The sequence below is a fragment of the Meleagris gallopavo genome, chromosome 13 (genome assembly GCF_905368555.1).
Source record: "Meleagris gallopavo chromosome 13, MGAL_WU_HG_1.1, whole genome shotgun sequence".
NCBI lineage: Eukaryota > Metazoa > Chordata > Aves > Galliformes > Phasianidae > Meleagris > Meleagris gallopavo.
Window position 1 is genome coordinate 17,004,024 of NC_139416.1, and position 23,550 is coordinate 17,027,573.

General features: G+C 52.6%; 2 protein-coding genes across 28 annotated transcripts; both read right to left on the reverse strand.

The window, feature by feature from the left end:
• Window positions 1-4,240: 4,240 nt before the first annotated feature.
• Window positions 4,241-11,867, reverse strand: IRF8 (interferon regulatory factor 8). Of its 2 annotated transcripts, none has more exons than XM_085234828.1 (9): window positions 11,731-11,867; window positions 10,113-10,287; window positions 8,835-9,018; window positions 7,897-7,988; window positions 7,337-7,448; window positions 6,942-6,989; window positions 6,435-6,821; window positions 6,005-6,120; window positions 4,241-5,217 (listed from the first exon to the last, which is right to left on the reverse strand). In XM_085234828.1, exons 2-9 carry the CDS (start codon window positions 10,284-10,286, stop codon window positions 5,050-5,052), a joined length of 1,281 nt encoding a protein of 426 aa, XP_085090954.1. In that variant the 5' UTR covers window position 10,287; window positions 11,731-11,867; the 3' UTR covers window positions 4,241-5,049. The 2 variants fall into 2 exon arrangements, with proteins under 2 accessions (XP_085090954.1, XP_085090955.1); XM_085234829.1 differs by lacking the exon at window positions 11,731-11,867 and adding an exon at window positions 11,574-11,693.
• A 167-nt stretch (window positions 11,868-12,034) lies between these two features.
• Window positions 12,035-23,053, reverse strand: LOC104913075 (dual specificity protein phosphatase 22-A-like). 26 transcript variants are annotated; one of them, XR_014886096.1, is made up of 9 exons: window positions 22,523-23,042; window positions 22,209-22,324; window positions 22,044-22,119; window positions 21,144-21,185; window positions 21,007-21,040; window positions 20,701-20,783; window positions 18,486-18,535; window positions 15,911-15,985; window positions 15,205-15,342 (listed from the first exon to the last, which is right to left on the reverse strand). XR_014886096.1 is itself a non-coding variant. In XM_085234835.1 (8 exons), exons 2-8 carry the CDS (start codon window positions 22,560-22,562, stop codon window positions 13,389-13,391), a joined length of 720 nt encoding a protein of 239 aa, XP_085090961.1. In that variant the 5' UTR covers window positions 22,563-22,715; window positions 22,921-23,053; the 3' UTR covers window positions 12,035-13,388. The 26 variants fall into 26 exon arrangements, 15 of the variants coding, with proteins under 15 accessions (XP_085090961.1, XP_085090970.1, XP_085090969.1 ...); XR_014886095.1 differs by having other exon boundaries at window positions 15,206-15,339; XR_014886094.1 differs by adding an exon at window positions 16,498-17,922 and having other exon boundaries at window positions 15,334-15,985.
• Window positions 23,054-23,550: the final 497 nt, after the last annotated feature.

The following is a 23,550-nucleotide window of genomic DNA, read 5'->3' on the forward strand; positions in this document are numbered from 1 at the left end:
GGAGCTGAGTCAAAATTCTTCTTCGTTCTTCTTTCATACAAGCCCAGGTTCTCTGCTATTTGAGTGGGTTGGCTTGTGACTGCCTGCCTGCCTATATTTGACACTCCTGGCCATGCTGTTGCATCAGGGTGTTTGCACCGTTGGAAGCAAATTGCACCCAGCAAAAAATAGAGTAGGACACAACATCTAGACACATGCAAACTCAGTGGGGAGGGAGGGTATTTCAACCCGGGCCTTGGTTTCACAGCCTTGGTGTCAGAATAAACCCAAGGGTCTGACAAAACAAAATATGTATCATGGTATTTCTCTGCACTTTCACAGCTGTGGCTTAGGTGGAGCTTGTTTTTATGGTCTTACATTTGGTGTTATGGCAAAAATGATCAGAGAAATGGATTTGGAGAAATAAGTGGCTGTCGTTCTTGCTGGAGTCTGGAATCTCCTTTCCTCCATGTCAGCCCTAGTTTTTGCAGCCACATTTTGCTTGGGGAGCCCAGCACATTGCCTGCCCAAAGGTCTCAGCTCTTGTGAACGCAGTCCTCACTCTCAGCCCTCCCCACTGCCTCTTCTGCCCAATTCTTAGCCAATCCAAGGCTGGCAAAATGCTTTCAGAGCATCCCTCCCCTCCCGTTACCTGCACAGGGTTGATTTTACGAAAGCTGTGATTTGATGCATGAACCAAGATCCACCAGCAGGGTAGACTAGAAATCCAAATCTTTGAGCTCTGCCAAGGATGACTGCAGGTGAGTTATCCCACCAAGCTTCCCTCACGAGGCATGACGGAGGTTTCCTTGGCGTTAGGACCGGCCAGCTCTTTGGGGCAGGGAGATGTCCTTCAGCTGGTGACCATGCAAAGCAAGGTGCTTCCCATATTACAACATGCTCACAGGAAGAGCCTGGAGATGCTCGTCGTGGACAGGCTGCTGTGCTGAAATGGGACATTGAGCAATCAAGCCAGTTGGAAATCCTGGTGTCTAGAAATAAAAAGTGACTGTTTTTCTAACGCCTATAGGGGCCGGTGGGGCCCAGGCCAAGCAGCAATGGGTTGGAGGAAGCAGCTGTAGCTGGTTTGCATTGTACTCCTGAGCAGTTTGACTGTGAGTTTGGACCTTCCATTGAGCTGTGGTTGTCTGTACTTGGCCTGCAGAGGGATAGGGATGGCTGTAGAGCTCTTCCTGTTTCTACAGAATGAGACAGACAAAATCTCAGAAGTTAGCTGGATCCAGACCTCAACATCCTTCTAACCAGCCAGTTAGAAGTCTGTTTTTCACACAGGAGTCTTGTCACCATAGTATTCCAATAATTCTGACTTCTTACACAGTATTTCAAGCATGCCGTAGAGATGAATAGGCACTGGTTGTACTTACAGACACAGAATTCTGCTTCTGAAGCCACGTGCAGTGGGTCTGTCTGCATTTGTTGAAGGCTATGTCATGGGAATCTATGGGAACATTACACAACATTAAGGACCAAGGCTGATAACACTGCAGGATATATTTTTCTCCCAAGAAAAATTATTCCTAGTGGTACAAGAGACTTCCAGCCTGACATATCTCAAGAGACAGGTTGGTTTTGAACCCAAATAACATTCCAGGAACCATCAGCTGGGGGAGACATGGGCAGCTGATGGGTGAGCTGTTGATGAAGAAGAGCCAACACAAGGCACTGAGGTTTCACTTCAGTAAGGCCATAGAGAAGAACCCAAGTGAACAGAAACCAATGAAAGTCTTTGAGCTCCAAACCACTGAGATTCAATGCAGCTGCAGTGAGCAACTGATGAGGTCAGGTGAGGTGCAGGGATGGGTAGCCAGGGTGCACCTTTGGGTCAGCATGAGATCTGCAGAAACTTCTCAGAGCTCATACAGAGGCCACAGAAAGTCTGGGCCAAAACAACGTGCAGTGTGGCACGGGTACCTCGAAACCTTCCTCTGTCTGCTGGGGCTTCTGGTCCTCTGTCTGTGAGTGAGCATCAGCCTCAGATGCTTCTCTCGTGTTACGTTTCGGAGATGGGCAGAGCCAGGGGTGTTCACCTTACGCAAGGCATTAAACGTGATCCCAACTGCAAGTCCTGCCAAAGCCTTCATCTGAAAGAGGACAAACCCTGCATCCAACCACGGGCCCTACATCGTTGCTCTTACAGCTCCTCTCTGCCACCCAACCCCATCTCATGGTCTCCTTCCCAGACCTTGGCGACCCACCAGCTGTCTCCTCTTGGTCTGGATGCTGTTTGGACAGGGAGCTGTGCTGCTGGCTTCATGGAGCAAGATGCAGCAGCAGTCCTAAACCGCACTCTTGGCTCTGAGGCAGCATGGCAACACTAAAAATAAAGCACAGAGTGCTCCAAACAAAGGTACCTCTGTTCCCCTTGCTCTTCCGCGGTCTTGGGGTGGAAAATGAAAGAGCCCTGAATACATAGCAGGTGGCTCCAGGCAAGCCCAATATGGTGGTTTCTGAGGAAGGACTGGCTCTGGGACATCTGGGGAAACCGCAAGTGGTGTTTTGGTGTTCAAGCCTGCAGCCTGTCATATGTTTCACAAGTGGGCACGTGTTGTTCCATCGCAGCCGCACAGACCGCAGGGTCACCTCGCTCCCTCCTCCTTCAGCACCTTGCCTGCAGAAAAGATGCTTCTTCATGAGCCAGGAGGCCCAAAAGGAGAATTGCCCCCCAGGGGAGAGATGGACGATGTGGGGTGGAATGATTGATCTAAAAGGCTTGGAAGAAAAGGGGAAACGTTGGCCATCTTGCTCATGGTTTTGTTAGTTTGATATGGGTTGCAGCACGACGCACACAAATGTGTTGACCCTTCAGTTCTGCAAGGGATGAAATAGGATTAATCACCACAGTGACCCTAAAGACAGCAGAAAGGCTTGAGGGCTGCATGCTGGTGGTACAGTACCTCACCATCCACCTCCATGATCGAGTACCTCATCAGCCAGAGTTGTATTTGTAGCAGGAGCTGTGGAATTCACTGCACTTGTGCTACTGACATATGTACAGGACTCTTGGTCTGCCGTCATTTCTGCTCATAAGCTCCAAAGCCTCAGGCTGTAATGCCTGCAAGGGATGCACATAAGGGCAGACAAGACCACAGGTATCCCACTGATAGAGCTGGATCGCAAGGCAGGATTTAGAAAGATGCTCATAGCATAAATATCCATCCCATGTAGCCCAACAGGACAGATTGCCAAAGGGGTCTCACCCCAGAACAACCAAGAAAATAGGGCCATCCTCTAATCCTAACATATAACCACTTTCCATCTGGGTTTGCTATCTCTAAGCACCTTCTTGGCACTCTGAAGTCAGCAGCATGTGAGATAAGCAGCTCTGCAGGACAGCGGAACAGAGAGGCTGCGTGTTTAGCCTGGAGGAATGCAGCAGGGTGCACTTCAAACCCCTGGTGAGTTTTTTGGCTTTTTGTTTTGTTTTGTTTTTTCTGAGTCTCATGATCTGCTTTGACACCCAAGCAAGGAGGAGGACATCTTTGCATCCATCTCCTCAGCATTTCCCTTCAGCTGCCTGGATCTCAATGCATCCTCTGCACAAGTGCCTGTGAACCCCACCCAGTACCTTGGGTATTGGGGTCACACCACAAAGACTGTTCCTTCCCCAGCCAAAGCCTTTGGCAGAGCTGGTCCAAAGCACTCAGCAGTTTGTTGATGTTTGTCCTTCACACGGGCAAGGACAGATCCAACAAGGTCTTCACAGCCTTCCAGAGCCTCATACAATACCCCAAAACCAGGCTAGAAAGGAAGGCAGATGAGGGTATGAATGCTCAGCCACCATTCCTGCAGCGTTGACTTCATAAACTAATATAGGCAGATGTCCCCTTTTGGCCCTCACTTCTTCCCAAACCCCTCCCACAATCCCCCAGCAGATGAAACCCCCCCGAGATGGATGTGGATGAGAAGACAAGGGGCAACAAGAACCATCAAATCAACCTTTCCCATCTTGGAGCATTATTATGGCCCAGGTCAGCAAGGTAAGGGCACCCGGGACAGTACCATGAAAGACAGGCAGGGACCTATCCTCGTGGTTTTTTGTAAAAAGGCCCTACAGATATTGCATTTTCCCCCCTCCTTCATTGCATTATTGCATATTGTCCCCTGAGATGAAGCCAGTTACAGAGCAGGACCTCCACAGACCCCACACAAGGGAAGACTTGGGCAGGAACAAACTAGAGACCCCTCCACCAAGATTAGGAACCCGACTGACAGCACCAACAAAAACACTTTGCAAGACAAATACAAAATATAGCACTTTAATTGCAGGAAGGTACAAAAAAAAAAAAAAAAGAAATTACAAAACCATTTAACAAAAACTTAGGCATAAAATAAATAGGCAGCCTCACTGTATGCACATCTGCAAGGTCCTTTGGTCCACGGTGCTTTGTGGCTGCTGCAAGGCACAAAGCCATGCCCAAGGAGCTCCTCAGCACTGGGCAAACACAAAGCATGTTAATGAGGATTGACACATGGAAGCTGCTGCCTGCTCACGCCTGGGAGAGACCAACACATGCATTTTGGGACGGTGAAGCCAACCTATTAACACTACACTGCTATCTTTAAAATAGAAGATATCTGTTTGTACAAACTCTGGTTTTGGGGTCAGAAAAATTAAGATCCCTACGTTCTCACAGCCAACGTTTACATACATAATTTCTGCATCGCTCTCCGAATTTCAAAATACTCCCAATATGACGAACAAAAATATAAACTTCATTGCAAAAATAAAGAGGGATTTGAGGAGGTTTTTCCACGGGAAGCATACCACAGACTTCAGCAGGACTGCAAACCCTTTGGGGGGCAAAGATTACTTCTGTTAAGGATTTACTTGAGCACTGTAAGGCCTTTCCAGGAGTCACCACCTCCTTCCAATGGTGGTTCCCAAACCAAGTGGGGCTGTTGCTTTGGACCACTGTGTTTACACAGATTTTTGGACTGAAAACAGCAAAGATCAAGAACCAACTCGCCAAACAAAGGGAAATTTTTTAGGCACTAATGAATCCCAACTGGCCTGGAGTCACCCAGACCCCACATTGTGCCCATGGAGGCTCACACAGCAATCTGTTGATTCTCTCTGAACAGCGGCCGTTGGTGTGGCCCACAGATGTCCTGGAAGATCCTGTACACCTGCTCTTGTTGCACCTCATCAGGCAGCATGGGGCTGCTGCAGGTCTTGCCAGCCTCCTCCATCACCTGCCTGACACACAGCTGTTCCACCTAGACAAAAAAAAACATAAAAAAGAAAGGAGTTTGAGGGCACTGGGAGAAGAGCAGCCATGGCCAGGCCTACCAAAGCCTGCAGGTCCAACACCACGATGCACCGTAAGGCATGGCCACAGGGGCTGTCATAGGGAGGAGAGAACAGGCTGCCATTCTATGATTCCATGATCCAGTCAGAAAGTTGGGCAAGGATGAGCAGGACTGGGTTCTGAGCTTGGAAACCCCCTCATTCCAGAAGCTCAGAGGTCCAGTGGGTCTTGCTTGCTGTAATGCCCACCCCACACCACAGTCTCATATCTTCTCTGCCACCCATAGGGTGCTGTGCCTGCTGTGGACTCTTGAAATGCCCCCTGCCTTGCCCCAAGGAAAGGCTGTAGGGCTGAAGACCCAGCCAGAGGCCACCAGTTAATGCAATCATTCCAGGGACTTACCCTCTCACTTTCCACAGCAGAGGGCACAGCTCCCAGTACCAAAGGGCAGGAACAGAAGGAAGTACTGACCAAGCAGCAGAGCAAAGCAGAGGCACAGGAATCGTGCAGAAAACAGCTTTTCTAAACCAGTAGGAAATCTATGAGCTGCACAGCATGGGGGAGTTTTGCATGTGTATGTGGTCTGACCAGGCCAAGGGGTCTGAGACAAGCAGCAGCATCTCAGGAGGCTCACGCCAACCAGAGACTGGAGCCAGAGTCCTACTTTTAGGAACAAATGAGCAATACAGTTCAGAGAAGAGAGATAACCCAGTGTCAGGGACCAGGAGCAGGGTAGATCACAGCAGCTGCCATACCTGAACGAGGATGAGCTTACACCGCAGAGGCACCGTGTCTGGGAACTCCTCTCCAAAGCACAACATGACCCTGCTGTCCGGGAAGCGACCCTGGTTGTTGTAGTATTGCTGCAGCTCTGCAAGGAGAGAAGCACAGCTGAAGGCTGTCTGCAAGTTGTGATGAACAGCATGGGGGAATCAAGCACCCTGACACGAAGCAGGCTGGTGGCTCTGCCAAGAGAGAACCTGCTGCACAAAGCCTCCAGCCATGAAGCCTGTGCTACGTGACAGTGCACTGCATCACTCCTTCCCAGATCTGATATCTGGAGTTACTCATCCACATCACTTAGGTAAACAGCAGTGATGCACAGTTACAACCTCAAAGCGCTCCAAGAGGAAGCGGAGCAAAGCCAAGAACAACATCAACCCCTCCTACAATGCTCATACCAACCTCTAAAGAATAAGTTGGTGTCAAATATCTTCACCACTTCATCACGGTCCAGTTTGCTTGGCCTGTCCTTGTACACCACTGTGTTCCCACTCCAGAAGACCCTTCCCTGGCACAGCCTCTTGATGAAGATGCCCTGCTTGTTGCTGTGCAGCAGGACACCCCTCTCCAGGTGCCCAAAGAGCTTCTTGGTGATCTGCTTCTGGCGGTCATTCTGGATGGCTTCGGCTGAGGGGAACCTCACGTGCTCCAGGCTATCAGGGGCGTAGAGCTTCTCACCGTGGTTAGAGGGTTGGCTGAGCGACAGCCTGCAGCCCTCAGGATATGAGGTGGTGATGTGCCCCACCAGCCTCCCGCTGTAGAAGAAGGTGATCACCATCTGGGAGTAGCCTGGAAGAAAAGGACAGGTGAGATAGAGTCATTGTCTGCCACACAGCACACGTACACAAGCTCCAGAGGAGTGTGATGGCCACAGCCCAGAATCACATAGGAGAATGGGAGCTGCCTTACCCGAATGATGCTGCTCGTAGCCAGTGTACCCATTCACCAGGGGCAAAGCTGTGGGCAGAGAGAGTAGAGATGTGCCCAGCTCCAGCACATTTTCTCTTTCCCAAAGCCTAATCCCACCCTCCCACTATCCCCAAGCTTTTCCCACTCAGCAAGCACATCAGGCATCCCATCTCCTGAATGAGAGACACCAGCAAACACTCCCAGGGTGATTATAAGAACAGTGCAATGAACACAGAGCACTGTGGGGTGCCCTATATCCACCAAAATGCTGACTTTAAGCACTAAGGAAGGTAGAACACAAGCGCTGCCCAGAGGGAGCCTACACCATCCATCATCACAGGCACTGCCCTTGGACGAACAGCTGGGTCCCACAGAACACCCCACACACTACTTACAGGGGCTGGGCTGCTGCATCCACCAGTCTGGTATTGGGGGGTTTCTGCAGGTCTCCTGTGGGGGTGAGGGGCTTCTCTTGATGATCCCCAGGTACTCATCCACACAAGGAGGCTGGAGCAGGAAGGGATACCATTAGATCAGCCAGGGGCAGAAAGCTGGCTAGGGCCTGAAGAGGGGCTTAAGAGGCAAAGCAAGAAGGCAAAAGGGATGCCAAAAAGCTGGTGAATGCTTTTTGGTTAGAAAGAGCAAGTTTGGGATTCCCCAGGCTGTGCACCCAAATAACCTCTCAAGAGGCATGGAGCAGAACAGGCCCCACACAGTGCAACCAAGAAGGGGAACAGAGGCACAAGAAACCTGCAGCCTCCACCAAACACAAATGCAAACGAAGCATGCTCCAGCCATGAGTAACCACACCGAGACCTCAGGCTTGCTCAGATGAATGACTACAGTCAGTGCAGCTGCAAAAGCACAGCTCTCTTCACGATGCAGATGTAGCTTTAAACACGACCAGGCAACCAGTCTTTGCCTAGTCAGGTCTGTGTCCATAAAGAGGGCTCACCTCTTTCATCAGGTCATCGATGGCAGAAGGGCTGCAGTCCATGTCTCCAACGTCAGCCAGGCTGCTGCTCCCGCTCCCAACGCCGATTTTGCCTACAGAGAGCAGCAAGGATGATGCAGCAGGGCAGCCATGGCCTCGCCACCAGATTTCAGAAACCCCACGAAAGTTATGAAACTGAGAACCGCAGCAATCCTGCGTTCCTCTTCCCCCCAGCAGCTGCATTTTGGGGCCAGAAACCAGCCTGCAATAAATGGCACTGGTATACACGGTGATGAGCAGTAGGGCAAACTAAATTCAGCTTGGGGCTAGAGCAGAGGAGAGGGGTTTTTCTGAGCACCCCAGAGACTGGTGCTGCTTCTCTTTTTTCCATGAGCCGTGCTGCCGGTGGGAACCTGCAGTGCCATTTGCATACAGGGCCCCATGTGAACACACAGAAGGAGACAAGATGCTACAGACAGATCTGCATGATTTTTCTTGTTTTCTCCCCCCTCTCCTCCTTTTCTTTATGACAGAGCTAGCAAGGAAAGAGAAAAGGAAAAACACACACAGCAGAAAGATGCAGATTGCAACCTGTGCCGTACCCAATACAGCAGTGACTGCTCCCTGCTGAGCTGCTGTTCCTCCAATAAGTGATAGCAAGAGGGAAAGGATTTACTGCAACTCCCTGCCAGCGTGGCTGTCAGGAGGACAAAGGGCTGGGAGAGGTCAAGCAACCCCAAAGCAGGGGAAGGATTCAGGTTTGTGCATCTTTATTTCCCAAGCAGCAGTGAAGCATGGAGGAAAAATAAAAACACTACTGCTCCTAACCCAGCAGCTTCTTCCCCACCTCCCAGCACTGCAGTGATGCAGGACGTGTCCCCAAGCCATGGGGCCAGCCCCACACTGCTGGGTGTAGGTCAGCAGCACCCAGCACCCATGCCCTTCAATGGGGCACTCACATTTCTGCTCCTCCTCTGGCACGATCCTGTACACCTTGTAGGGCTCAGAGATGTCCAGCTGGGACCTGTCTGTCACCTCCTCAAAGTCAGGGCTCTTGTTCAAGGCACAGCGCAGCCGTGTCTTCCAGGTGGCTGGCTCTGCTTTGTCACCTTCTTTGAATTTGCCTTTGAAAACAGCCCAAGCCTAAAGCGAAACAACAATGAAATCATCTTCCACGCAAGCTCTGCAAATCCCTTTGGACCAAAGAGCAGATGAGCAGCACGTCTTGGGCACACTGTTGCTCAGAAATGGGACACCTCACAGAAGTCCCCAAAAGTTTGGGCACTGTCACACACCCAGCTCCGCACCAGCCACATCACACCAAGCTAAGGGAGCTGGAGTTGGTTTTACGCCCTTCACAGCACAGCTCAAACCAGAGCCAAAACAGCAGTGTGCAACTTCACTTTAGCACAGACTGATGCAAGGGTGCACATCCAAGCAATGATACTTGTCCTGATCCAGAAACATCCAAACCCATACTAAAATAAACCTCATCTTCCCAGCTTTAGACCAGTAAGTGACAGCTGGACTCTGTTTAATATCAAAATGCTTTCATGGGGAGGTGGTAGAGTGTATTTTAATACAGATAACAGATATGAGTATGTATATAAAGCCACCTCTACAACCCATTGCTCTGGTCGGTGCCCTGAAAGCCATCAGTCACCATGGATAGAGCAAAGTATGGGAATAGGGCAGAGGGAAGGGAATTCCTGGGGAAGAGCCTGACTTTTTGGTTCAGGACAGAATTTTCCCATTATACCGAAAATGTAAAGTCCCTCCTCTCTGAGAAAAGCTGACGCTTCCTTCCTTCCCTTTCTTTTTTTGGTAAATACACTCTTATCAGAAAGAGCCCAATAGGAAGCTTAGGGCTGGTCACAGAGCACATCAGGCCAAATCATAGTACATATTGGGCTACAGCTTGATACATCCTCACTAGATAAAGAGGAGGTGAAGAAGGGGCAGCGGCTGCTCCGACTCCTTACGAACATGCCAGGAACAAACCTAAACCTGGCACCAACGCTCAGCAAAAAGGAAAAAATGGAAAAACCACCCCTAAATGATCCCGACGGGGATCCTACAGGAAGCAAGGCGCTGCAAGCTGCAGATCCTGCTGACAGCAAGGACATCTCCCACCAGCTGAGATCCAAACAACCCAGAAACCACTGACAACAGGGACGGACCACCTCACCTTATAGCCCAGAAACCATTGGTAACAGGGACAAACCATCTCACCCTACCTTGAAAATCGAAGCGTCCACCTCCTGGTTGTAATCCTGTTTCCCTGCATGCTTCCACGGGATGCGGAACATGGTTTTCTCCTCATTCTCCCAGATGAGCCCTGGGTACAGCTCACTGTCAATCTGCTCAATCAGCCACTGCCGCAGCCGCCTCCCACCGTTGCGGTCACACATCCTAGGCAGAAGTGGAAGCTGTCAGTCTGTCTGTCTGTCTGTCTATCTATCCCCGCACCCTTTTGCCCCTCACTAACAGCAGCTGGGTCTACGGAGATATCTTAATGCATTCTAATAGCTGCATTTCAGTTTCAGGGCACCCGATTGGAGAACCAGCAGATTGCAACGATGTCTCCAAGTAGAAAAATAAAGCGATTCGGATGCAAGCAATCGCTCTCTGCTCCACTTTATCACGTGCAGCGTTGGTAGTGCACTGCCTGCAAACACCAGCAGCTGCCACGTGCCCCTCCGTGCACCAAACCTCCCTTTTTTACACGGGAAAAGCCATAGCAGCGATTCTACAGCTGTCCCGCATCGCTCCGCCCCAACCATGTGGGCAGGCACTGGACTGGTGCCCACACCCCATTTACTGAATATGACGAAAGCACTCGTTAGCCTATCTGCAGACTGCATGGAGCCCTGTTGGAAGGCACCTTTATCCTCCTGCTGCTGAGGAAAGCTCTGTCGCAGCAACAGGCTGACTTGCAAACTCCTCTTTTTGGGATCCAGACCCATAGAATTAGGCTGTCACCTAAAGAAGTGACGCTGTAGAGGCAAACATCTCCCAATGCTGTAGCAGTGGGGGGAAAAAATAAAAGAGGGTGAAGCCTCTCGCAGCAAGGAGCAGTGCAGGTAGCAGCAGGGTCACCGCGGGGAACAGGGCCACGCAACCACATCCTCTCCAGGACAGGACCAGGGCCCTGCTGAGGGGGGTGAGGTCACCTCATTTCTGGTCTCAGCTCGTTTTTAGCAGAATGGCTTAGTGGAGCAGCCATGAGAAAGCCAACTCAGCCCATCTTCTCATAAACTTGTTTGCATTACCTTAAAACTTCACATCCCAGCACCCAAAGATCCTTCCCGACGCGCTCCCAGCACCGTGCAGCCCTATTTCCTGCACACCCAGCTCCCTAAAATCACCCTTCCCAGCCACCCTAAAACCCCTATCTCTCACAACCCTGCCTGCCCTACTATGCACACACAGCACCCAAAAACTTCAGCCCCAGAGCCCACGGCTCATCTCCATCCACTCCCACGACCCTGCTTGGCCAGCACCCTACAATCTCAGCACTTTGAAGTCCTACTCCCCAGCACTCTGAAGCCTCCATTCCAGCACCCCCAACCCCACCTCCCCCACCCCCTCCCCCACCACCCTGCCCCCACAATCCTAAAACCCCCACCCCAACCACCCCGTTGGGTGCTCACTCCCAGCACCCTATAACCCTACAGACGAGCACCTTAAAACCTTACCCCTGCACCACCAGCACTCTGCATGCCCCACTCCAGCATCCAACGACCCTAAAACCACAGCAACCCTAAAATCCTCCAGCCAAACACCCTACCACCCTCGCGCCCGCGCCCGCGCTCCCTCCCCCCCCCCAGTCCCCGCACACACCCCACCAATTACCTTCCGCACACCCCGCTCCGCACCCCAACGCGCGCCCGCGCCCGCACCCTTATAGCGCCCCGCAGGGCGCGCCCCACGCCGCCCCGCCCCCAGCGCCGTTCAGCCAATGGCAGCCCTCCCCCTCCTCCTCTTCCCGCCCCCCTCTCCGGCTGCCCAATGAGGGATCGCGCCAGTGGGGGGCGCGCGCGCTCGCTCAGCTCGCGCGGCTTTCTCCGCAGCTCGCGCCTTTCCGGGAAATCAGCGTCGTGGCGCGGGGGCGGGAGATGTCCATGTGTCCAACGTCCGTCCGTCCTCCTGCGGCCCATTTCATCCCATTTCCGCTATTTCTTCATCCCCAGGCTGCTCCTGGTGGTGCTCGGTCAAACCCAGGGTGCTTCGCTTGTTTTCCTTGCCCGCGGGTGGCACGAAGTGGTCACCCAGGAATCCCGTGGCAACGTGGTGGGCTGCAGGTGGACACCAGCCAAGGGTGTGCATCTCTGTACAGCCCGAAGCTCAGCTGCAGCCTTGGCTTCGGAGGGTTTTTCTGGGATTATCCCGCTTACATGCCCGTTTCTTGGAAGTAATACGCATAAGCGTTCCCATGCGGGTGATGCTGAGAAATGGGGAATGCATGGAGCTGTGCGGGTGGTGTAATAAAAATAACGAGCAAGGTGCAAAGCCTTCACTCTGATGCGTAACAAATAGCTGCTGGGAGAGCCCAGCGTGAGATGTGGGGAGAGCCAAACACACCCTGATGTGATGAGGAGGGTCACTTTTAGCAGGAAACAAACGGGGGAGGGGGGGAGGGTTGCACTGCTGACCCCCCACATTGGTGATGTGGGAGTTGGCAAAACACGGAGCAGGGCTGGAGAGGTTGTGCTGCTTTCCACCAAGGACAGAACGTACAGTCATGTGGGAATACAGCTGTGTGGCACCTATGTGAGTGTAGGAGGTGCTCTTTGGGCAGCAGATGCTGTTGCGATGCTGTAATCGCTTGGGGCATCCCCTGTGGTTCCTACAAGCCGGGGTGAGTTAGGGGAAACACTGCAGTCCCGGGATGCCCACAAGGCAGGGCAGGCCGTGAGATGGGTGCTGAAGTGGCAGCATGAGGTTATCACACCTACTGCACATCTAATCTCTGCTTATCACAGATCTGCGATGACTTCCTATTGACACCAGAAACCAACTTTCTTCTCTTTTTCCTGTGCACGAGTTCCATTTTTCTGCTTCCTAAAATGATAACCGAGGCATTCAGTGCAATATCTACAAGGTTTGCTCAACTTCCCTCCAGCTCCCTTGATCATCAGCACTTATTGGCCTTTTCCCCACTAATTGCCCAGGGTGCTTTCCCAGGTACTGCAGCATCACTTCTATATAGATTAATACAGCCCATCCCTCTATCCCCATGGTTTTGATCAACCCTCCCTTCCTTGGCAGCTCAACACCAGCTTTGTCCCACTCACAGGCTCCAATACCCAGAAATTTCCACTAAGGGACTTCCTAGAAATGCTTGAATAAAGGATTGGATCCTCTTGTGGTGACCCTGAGAAGGGCTTTAATGCAGAGCGAGGCTCTGCCCCTCTGTTTCTCAGTAACAATTGATTTTTCCCATACGACGGGGAGAAGCAGCAGCAAAGCAGCCCTTGCATAACTGCAGCTGTGGGGTCCTGCCCCAGCTTTTACCCCACTGCATCCCACTGCAGCTGCACCCCATGGGCGCTGGGCAAGGCAGCTGTCACGTTTTGCAAAGCACAAAGATAGTGTCCCTCTGGGAGCAGCTGCTGCCTATCTGTCCATCCACGGGCTCCTGCTGCTGGGCAGTGGGTGGGTGGGTGCTGGGGGAGCGATGCAGGAGCCTTCCCTGCTCCCACTTTGCTCCTGTTGGGCCAACAAGCGCTGCAGCTCCTCCTGGTCCTGGAAGGGGTTCCTGCCGTAATCATGACGGATCCAGGCACGGTACTGCCAAAGCAAAGCCACAGAGGTTGCCACGGTCAATAGGTGGGCACAGTGCAAAACCCTGAGCCAACCCCAGGCATGCCAAGCACAGCATAGGTACCTGCAGCAGCAGTCCCAATTTGCAAGAGCTTGCATGCCACGCAATAAGAGATGCAGCATTGCACACAGACCAAACGTTAGCTGCATCACCAAGACAGAGAGCAGCCTTGCTGGATGCTCCCAGGAACCACCGAGCTGGCAGCAGCCCCAACAGCTCTATTGACTTTACTTAATTCAACTTATTTACTTTCCCCTGCCAAGAAGCTGCTATTGTTCCTTACAGCCATGTAACCATAAGCAAAGCGTCCCCACGCTTTCTCCAATGCAGGGAAGGGCTGCACTCGCTGACCCCAGGCAGGTCAGCTCCTGTTTGCAGAGTGCTGTGCTCACCCACTCTGCTCCTGTCTCAGGGCCAGCTGGCACCCAGCAGAGAGTTGGAACCAGCCCTGTGGAAGTCATTCCTGACACTGCTGGGGCACAGCTACGCTGCGTGGGGAGGGAGCAGCAGTACTGCTGTGCACTGCTGACATCCAGAAATGGGAAGCCAGCAAGCAAGGAGCAGCGCTCAGAGCACCCAGCAAAGCAAAACGCTTGCAAGAAGTTAGAGGGTGCAAAACCTGCAGGGCGCCAAGGAGCAAGCGGCTGAACCCCAGGATGCAGGCAGCACTGGGATGGACGTGGCTTCAGAAGGAGGAAGGGAGCTGATATAACATCCCTGGTTTATGGGCACGGCAGATCCCTGTGCCCCACTCTCGATGCCCCATGATGGGCACAGGGCTCCAGCCTCCTGGGATCAGGTGAAGGCCAGGGGAAAGCCCGAGAGCGGTGCTGGTGGCAGCCCCCTCCTGCAGCTAGGGAAAGTCAGCTGAGCAGAGGGGATTTCCAGTGGGAATGTCTGCATTTCCCATATCCGCTCCCCCAGACATGGGACTCACCCAGCAGCCGCCCGCACACAGGAAGCCCCACTGCAGGGGTGGGAGCTGTGCTGGTTTCCTTGCTAGAAAACAGGCACTGGGAGCCAACTTTGGAGCAGTGACAGCCTGGCAGGGCCACACCCCTCCGGTGACAGCATCTGTGCCAGGGAAGGGGGCAAGGGATGACACTTTGGCCACTGTCACATGCAGAGAAATCCCATGGAGCTGCTACTTGCACGGTGACAACATGCCATATATTGGGGTTTTCCCTCCAGGGATGCTGCAGGGACCAAGCTTAGGGCTGTTGTGCACACATTACCCATATGCACTCCCTGGTGCCAGCTCAATGCCATTTGTGCATCCCGTCCGCAGGGTGCAAGCTGAACACTCGAGAAAACAAGAGCACTGGGATATAAAGCAGTCTTTATTCTAAGTGCGCTCACATAATGTCTAGGCACTTTTTAAGTTTTTGCATGCATGCATGCAAAAAGTAAAAGCCCCAGGTAATAAATAGCATGCTCAAAGGGCAAACAGCTGGCTCACACTGTTTGCAAAATTGCTGCATGCAAAACAGGCATGCTTATTTGCAAACACCACAGATGCATCCAAAGGGGCCCTCAGCTGCAGAGCTTCCCTCCGTTGGCACTGCAGGCCGGTCACTGGCATGGATGCACGCAGGACCCACCTCCTTCAGCAAGGTCTGCTCGTACTCCTGCAGCTGCTGCTGGAAGCCGAAGTTGGGGCTGGCATAGGAGCGTACAGCCTTGGTGGCGGCCAGGCAGCGCTCCCAGCCCAGCTCTGTCACCGTCATCAGGTATGCCACCAGGATGGTGGTGCTGCGGGACACCCCGGCCAGGCTGGCACGGTGTGAGTTGGCAGGATGGGGCATTGTTACCATCGGAACCCCACAGCAGGGGACAACCGTGGGATGGGATGCAGCACCGGGGCTTTCCAGCCATAGTGGCCCCTGTCCCATCAGTGTCCCCATGAAGGTCACACGGTTATGTCCCCTCCTCTAGCTTGTCCCGTCTATTTAGAGCTCATGTTTATGGGGCATGGATGATCTTGTTGACCTGATGCCACTCCTCATCTCCTCCACCACAACCGATTCTCAATATTGAGGACACTTATTGGGATCCCATCCCCGGTGCCCAACCACATTTGTTGAGATCCCATCCCCACACCTTCTCCAAGCACCTGGGTGCCCCCACCTCCCCAAGGAGGGGATGACTTTTCCCCACCTTTTAGCATCACACTGAGGAAGCCTACAGGCTGCAGACAGAGGCTCTTACCAATGGACAAGGCAGCCTCCCCCATGGAGCCGGCACTCGTGGATGAACTTGATGCTCTCCTTAAAGTGCTGCATCCTGGTTGGGAGAGAGGCAATGAGGTGAGAGCAGGAGGAGCTGCCGCCTCCTGGAATCATCCCCAGGATTTCCCTGAGGCCAGCACAGAGATGGGTCTCCTGCCAGAGGAAGGGACTGGCCTGCATCAGCCAGGAAGGAAAAGCAGGAGAGCATTCTGGAGAATTTCCTGCATCCCAAGGTGATGAGATGAAGCAGACCGATGCCACCAGCCCAATGGGAGGGCAAAATCCCCTTGCCCAGCTCATCCCTACGTCAGAGCTCATCCTGAACCATCAGTTTCTAAACAATACCACCCTGTCTCCTCCACGGGGAGAAAGATGCAGGACAGGTCGTTCCCAGGGCATTTTGCTTTACACATCCCTGAAAGCCTCCTGCTAGAAACCAGCAACTGCCAGTGCAGAGGGAGTGCATTAAACCAAACCAGTGAGTTTTGCAGCAGAACAGACAGAGATATATGAGGCTTTTTAGCTGCTCAGCTGCGATGCAGCATGGTGCTTTGCTGCAGCACTCACCTTTCTGAAAGCATCAAGACACAGAGGTGGAAAAAAGGCTAAAATAACTCCGCATACACCGATGAGCCCAAGGTCCATAAGAGGGTTACACGTGCTCCAATGCCATCCATCTCTCCTTTTTATTGCTGTTGAACAGCAAGCATCTCCCAGAGCTCACAGAGAGCTGTTTGTTTGGCTCTTCAGCAAACATTCACAACGATTGCTGCCCAGCCTTGCTCACCACGGGGGAGTTTTGAAGCAGAAAACCTGCTCCTGGGTAACTTGGGGCTGTGCCTAGACTGACCGTGGACTCACTGACCCGAAGCCTGGCGCACAGCCCTGCATTCCTCAGGGGGAGGAGGAGAGGAGGTGGCCCCACACAGCCCCCATCCCACCGCTGGGTCCCAAACTTCCTCTGCTCCGCGTGACCAGGCTGGGCCAGCCCCACACAGCCTTCTTGCTTTCTCAGAAGCTCAGACACATGCTGCCACAGAGATATTCCCCTCAGCATCCTCCTGAGACCCCACCAGGGCTAGGAGACCAACCTGGGCGCAAACGCCATCCCAAGATTCCCCTCCCTTCTGTCTGCCCGGCAGGGATGCTCTCCACCCTTCTATGGAAGCATGGAGCCCAGGTGCCCCTGTCAAAGGCGTATTTGGAAATAGCCATTCTGTGAGGAGTTTTAGGAATTCCGCTGCCCAAAAGCCAAGACAAAAAGGAGGTGCAGAGGATTCTTTGAAGCTGTAGTCATGCTAAGAACATTTTGTCTCTTGGCCCTGGATGGAGATGTCAGTCCATTGCCAGCAGAGCATCGCCTCTTGGGAAATAGAGACTTTTCTATACTGCCTACACAGCCTACAAGGCTCCAAGCTCTCCCAGTCCCACACCTCTTCTACACCCCTTCGCTGGAGCCAACAACACTGAACCTTGGACATGAAAATGTGGCTGTGTGTCCTCCCATTGGCCCTCACTGAGCCGTCCGTCCATCCTCACTTGTGGTCCTTCTCAGCCAACTAGAGGGAACACCTCCCAGTTGCATCCCATAGGAGTGGTAACACTGAGAGCCAGCGAGGCCCTGAGTCACAAACATCTCCTCCATAGGACACCAAGTTCACCAGGATTGTGAAATCCATGACTTAAAGTGGCAAGCAGAAAATAGTTCCTTGAATAAGTCTTCCTTCCGGCAGCCAGCTTTGTCCTTCTTTATTTTCCCCTTTCAGTAGACGTACCACAAATGCAAAGAAACGAGAGGGAAAAAAAAAAAATAAACCAAAAAAACCCTCCTTCTTGCTGAGGCAGGGCTTTCTTGTAAAGCTTCTCTTTCCGCTCAGCAGGAGCATGAGCAAGCAGAATCATGCCCACGGAGCACAGCTTCTCCCAGGGATGCTGAAAACTGGAACCTCCACCAATGGAGCTTGGTACAGCCATTGCATGTGAAGCTTTTGCCTTTAGGCAAGAAAAATTCCTAGAAGTCACCCATTTTTTCTGGTTATAATGAATGGTTCTTGGGTGCCTATTGCCCTAAGCAAAGGGTGATGCAAACCACTTGCTACAATCGGCACTGCAGCCATCAGCCCCACCGTCACCTCTCCCCAGCCTCATCTAGAGCCTCCTTATGCGCCCAGTATTTATGTTCTGTATGGGGGAAAAAATGCTCATTTTGATAAATATCCAATTTCTCCTTCCAGGGAAGAAGTCTGAAAGGCCAATACAAAATCAGTGTCTGGCTGCACCAGTGAACCTTGCTCCAGTTTAGAGCTCTGCCTGGTAGAATACTTCCAAAATTTGATGGAAAATTGAATTTACTGACCGCAAACACAGAGAGAAACAGATGTTAGGCCATGCAAACACTATTAACTGCCTTAAAACGAGCTACAGCTTTCATCAAACTCAATGACACGAAGTTTTGGCAGTGCAAAGTGAATATTCATTCTGAGAAATGTGGTGGCTGTCGGTCGATACGAGATCAAATGCTACCTTGGGAGGCAAAGAGGGTGCAGATGACTTACAGGTTTTGACTGGAAGAATCAGAGGCCGAGATACAGAGATAAGTCATGTCCTGAAATAAAGAGAAAGTTGTGGTAGTAAGATCTCTCTCATTTTTCCTTTTCCTTCTACGTAACCTTTTTATTAGGTGCCTGTAAGGGCAAAGCTCCTCTTCAAAATGGGATTTTCCAAAGCATCTTGGACAGAGCCAGGATTGCTCCGACCATTTCCCACCATTTCAATAGGATCCAGGGGCACCACAGCCTTCCTATCCCCATCCCCATCCACGGTGACAGCCGTGCCCCATCAGAACAATGTGTGCGGATGCACAGCCGTGAAGTCACTCTCATCAATGACTTATTTCCTCCTGGTTCTTTTAATACACAAGAAATCATCCTGCCGCATGTTGGCGTAGGTCAGATTACACTTTCTTTAGAGCATCGCTTCCTCGATCCTCCCTGTTCCGAGCTAAAATTAGACCCTTTTCATCTGATTTTTTTTTTTTTCTTAGCAAATCGGGTGGAAATCTCACCAGACAGAGCTCACACAGCCAAGCACAGCACACCAGGAGTTGCCCCATCCCCATTCATCTCCCTATAACACCGCTGCCCGAAGCAGCTCTCGCTTCCTTTCATGAAAATGCTGGAAAAAGCCAATTATTCCAAGTGAATGTCAAAGGGAAGGAATAGAGCTGGATGGGCATGGCCATCATGGGGACATTCCCACATTGGAAAGACTCACATTGCTAGGAGAAGTATATGGGGTTTCCCAAGCATCTCCCCTTCATCCCACTGCCTTTCCCTGGCCCCATCCCACGGCCCCCAGTGGGATGGGGACCATATGATGTACTTCTCTGGAGGTGGTGGAGTCACCATACCTGGAAGCATTCGAGACCTGGCACACAGGGACATGGTTAGCAGGCATGATGGGATGGGCTTGGAGATTATAGGGGTCTTTATCCACCTTAAGGGTACTGCGATACGGCAGCCCCAGCCTGATCCTCCCCAACCTGCTGCTCGGTGCATTCCTACACCCCAGCAAACCACGGCACTCTGGCAAGCAAGTTGCAATGGGACAACAGAGCTGGGACACAAGGATAAGCAAGATCTCGTGGGATGATTTCCAACTGGGATGAGCTGTGATGCATTGCAGTTTCCCCAGCACCTGGATGAGTGAGGAAACCCACCAAGCTGGGAAAGCCAGCATGCCAACGGTAGTACTCAGTACATTCAGCTGGACCCCGGGTGGCTTCCCCTTCCCCACAGGGCCGTGTGCCACCATCCCAGCTCAGGGAGGGAAGCTGGGCTGCAGGCATGGGAACGCTGCTGGGGTTTGCGGTCCCCGGCCAGGGGCTGTGATTGACACATTGCTCAACCCACCATGCTTTTCCTGTTCCCCTTTCCACTGGCTCTGTGCACTGCTGTGGGCTGCAAGCTGCCTAGGCAGGCTGCTGCTTATATGGCCATTCCCCACGGCCCCAGCTGCTGCACCTTCCTTGAACAAACCAGTTCTTTGACCCCATTTTCTGCACCCTCCTCCTTTCTCCTCAGTTTCATTGCTCAATGTCTTGGCAGGGAAGAGCATCTCCCATGCACAGACCCGTGGGCTGTTCACCCTGCGTGCACCCAGCACACACACACACACACACACACCCAGCAGCTCCTTTCTGCCTCAGTTTCCTTCCCTCAACTCCTTTCACCTTCCCTTCCCATGGGACAGCAGCAGGCATACATGAGATGGAGAGAAGCCCCATCAGGTGTCACTCCCAGTAGTGACAGAGCATTATGCCACTCTGGGGACTCTGGGGACGTGGAATAGGATGGAACTGCCTCCTATAACACCTCCTCCACCTCTTATTTTCAGGATTCCAGGATTTTAAAGCATTCCTCAGTGCTCATTCCCAAACCCAACTCCAGAAAAAGGGACCAACACTGAAGGGATGGACAGTGACCTCAGGTGATTTGGCCCTGGATGGAGGGTCCTCAGGGGCTGCCCTGCCAGAGCCCCATCCCGAGCACCGGGTGTGGATGCAGATCCGGCAGAGTCGTGCGTGGGGCTCCGCTGCCCTCTCGTGGCCCCTACCAGGGGCAGCACCATGGGTCGGACACCCTCAGCAACAACCTCCATCAGCTACAAACCCTCCCGGGAGGCTCTGTGCCCACCCCCTCCCCCCCCGCCCAGCTACCCCACCGCCAACGCTTGGTGCCAACGCAGCATCTCCCGGTGTCCCTCACTCACCTCCAGCACCGGCTTGGCCCCGTTGTGCACGGAAAGGATGTGTGTGACGCCATGCCTCCGCAGGCTGTCCCTGTCCTCTGAGTCTGCAAGCAGGACCAGCTCCAGCAAACACTTACAGATATCCCACCCCCAATTCCATCCCACCGCCTCCCACCCCATTGGGATGTGAGGGGCAAATACACCCAAACCCGGTGGTACAAGGATGGCCAACCTCATCGGTTTGACCTCTCCTGGGATGGACAAACCCATTTTGCAGCCATCTCTAAATGAAAAGACCCCTCTGCCAGGCAGGGTTCCCAGACTCACCGCGGATGTTCCCCAGGTAGAGCCCTGTGACCACCTGCAAGGTGGCAAAAAGCAGAGCTGTTCTGTTTGACGCCTCATCCCCTCTGCATCCCAAACCCCCAACCCACAGATGCTTCTGCATCACTCAGGAGCATCACCTGTGTTCACAGGATGGGGCCCCACGGAGAAAACACCAGCAGCTAATGAACAAAGCATCTTCATTAACAAACAGCAGAGGTTGTCACCACCCAAAACACTCTGCCAGCACTGGATGCCAAACAAAACCTTCCAGGAGCACAGAGCTCAGGAAAACTCAGCACATGGATGGATTGGGGGCCTGGCTGCTGTGCAGTTGGGTGCAAGTGTGCAACCACCAACCAGAGCCCAACCTGGAGCAGCCTCCTGCTGTGTTCGGCTGTTCTATAGCAACCAGTCTTGCAAATGGTTCCAAAGGTTGCTTCTGCCAGTTGGGAGAATGCACAGCTTATCTATAAGGAGTTTGCTGGGCTCTGTGCATAACCCAGTGAGCAGCACCACACGGGGGCATTCCTCACCCTGGGTGGATGGATATCATGGAGGAGGATGTTATGCTCATGGGGAGCCTATCCTGAGCCCAAAGAATCCCATGCATCTAGAGCTGTGCTCTGAGATGGATAGATGGAGAGAAATCATTGCTTTATATTACCCAGAGGAGCAATAAAAAGAGCTCAGAGTGGCTCTAATTTATCCCAAGTGCTGCTCTGCTGCTATCCTGGTATCTAATTTTAACCTGGATAATGCATACACCACTGGTTATTTAAGGATACAAACAGACATCGATCCCTCTGCCAGCCCTGAGCACCAACCCCAGCACAGCCCCACTGCCTGTTTACATTGCACAGACACATCCCTATGGGGGGGGGGGGGGACAAACGGGGGGAGTTTCTGTGCACAGCTCCTGGGACCCCCAATCAGTCCAGAAGTTTGTGCCACCACGGCTGTACCACCCAAAGGACAAGACCCAAAAGCCAGCTGCCACCTGTTGAACACCCCTAGGCACTCAGCCCTGCCCTCAGTACCTTGCTCATTCCACTCCCCATGGCTTTTCTCTCCCCAGGGTGAGGATGTAGACGGGCTCTCAGTATCCGGGGTTATCTGCAAGAAAACACTCAAAAAGCCCACAGAAAACAGTAAGAGCTGCTTTCCCCATGGGGCACTCAGAGCCTCAAACTCAGCCCGCTCACCGGCTCTGTGTCATCAGGCAAAGGGGAGAGCAGCTGCTGCAGGGCTGAGGAGGATGAAACGAGGATCTGAGGCTCAGGTTTCCACTCCGGACTCTGGCTCAGTGGGCATTGCTCTCCTAAATCAAGACACCACCTCACCAAGGCGGCATGGAGAGTGGGGACACCCCACTGCCTTTCTGCACTGCTTTGGGGCCAGGTTTCATGCTAGGATGCTGCTGTCTGCTGCAAGCCCCGGGCTCAGCAGGATCTCTCTCATTCATACCAGTTTCTCCCAGTTACGGGAACGACAGCAGAATTCAAAACAAGGCACTTACCCCAAAAAAACAACAGAGTGGCACAGGTAATGTGCAGCATCGGGAATGAGTCCACCTCCCCCTCCTTGCAGTAAGGAGACAAGATGAGCTGTGGAGCAGCTCTGTCATTCCAGCACACGCTTCCAAACCTCCGTTTCCAAAGCAGATCTGTCTTTCTTGCTTGCCAGCCCCCTCCCAGGTCGATGCTGTTAGCCTGAGACGAAGAAAGAAGAGGAGAATAAACAAAACCAACAAAGCAAACTGCTCGCATAGTGAAATCCCTGCAGTCACCACGTATCTGCAACCCATGGTGAGGTGAAGTCAAGGTTGCCTCGAGTGCCAGAGAGCCCAGCCTGAGCCAGCAGACATCTCCCAGCACACCAGATCATTTCCCACACTCCATTTGAGATGTTTCCTACAGGCACTGAACCAATGCTGACACGGAAAACAGCAGTGCAGCCTCAGGATGACACTTCAAGGCACTTGAAGCTGTGTTTGTTGTTGTGCTGTTGCTGGGTTGGTTGCAGACATCACTGTTTTGCTGTCAGATTTACCACTGTGATGAAGCCAGCTCTGCTGCAGGCACCCCGACATCCTTTGTAACACCCTTTGCTGCACTCTGGAGGCAAACAGGAAGGGGAGCTTGTTGCTTCATGCCTGCTGAATCACCTCACCTTAAAGCCTTCCCAGAAGCTGCCTTATTGCAAGGGAAAGGCTGGCCAGCTCCCCACGAGCACCAGCAGGGACTCCCTGGGCTTTCCAGCAGCTAAATGGACGGAAAAACACGACAGTCTTGTAGGCAGGAAAAAAATTAATTGAAGGCAAAGCTTGTTTTAGTAGTTCGGATCTTTGGAGGGCTGCTTTAAAAGCAAAGACTGGGATTTGCCTGGAGGAAGCCTAGGATGTGCATTAGCAGATAGCCCAAGGGAAAACAAAATTTGGCAGCTACAGACAGAGCAAAGCAAATACAGAGGCGCCCAGCCTTCATAGCTCAGGCTCTGGAAAACTGAAGCCATGTCTGAGCTATGAAGCAGAGCTTGTTCAGAACA

What these genes read in the sequence shown, in the direction of transcription:
- IRF8 (XM_085234828.1), bottom strand. Translation starts at nt 10,286, where the DNA reads ATGTGTGACCGCAACGGTGGGAGGCGGCTGCGGCAGTGGCTGATTGAG. An exon ending in TGGACGCTTCGATTTTCAAG is followed by an intron (nt 9,019 to 10,112) that starts GTAGGGTGAGAT and finishes GTTTCGCTTTAG; the next exon opens with GCTTGGGCTGTTTTCAAAGG. An exon ending in CTACGAGCAGCATCATTCGG is followed by an intron (nt 6,822 to 6,941) that starts GTAAGGCAGCTC and finishes CTTTTCTTCCAG; the next exon opens with GCTACTCCCAGATGGTGATC.
- LOC104913075 (XM_085234830.1), bottom strand. Translation starts at nt 22,772, where the DNA reads ATGCGAGCAGTTTGCTTTGTTGGTTTTGTTTATTCTCCTCTTCTTTCT. An exon ending in GATTCTTCCAGTCAAAACCT is followed by an intron (nt 15,986 to 18,485) that starts GTAAGTCATCTG and finishes TCTCCCAACCAG; the next exon opens with GATGCAGCACTTTAAGGAGA. An exon ending in GGAGGCTGCCTTGTCCATTG is followed by an intron (nt 13,669 to 15,910) that starts GTAAGAGCCTCT and finishes TTGCTTTGGCAG; the next exon opens with TACCGTGCCTGGATCCGTCA.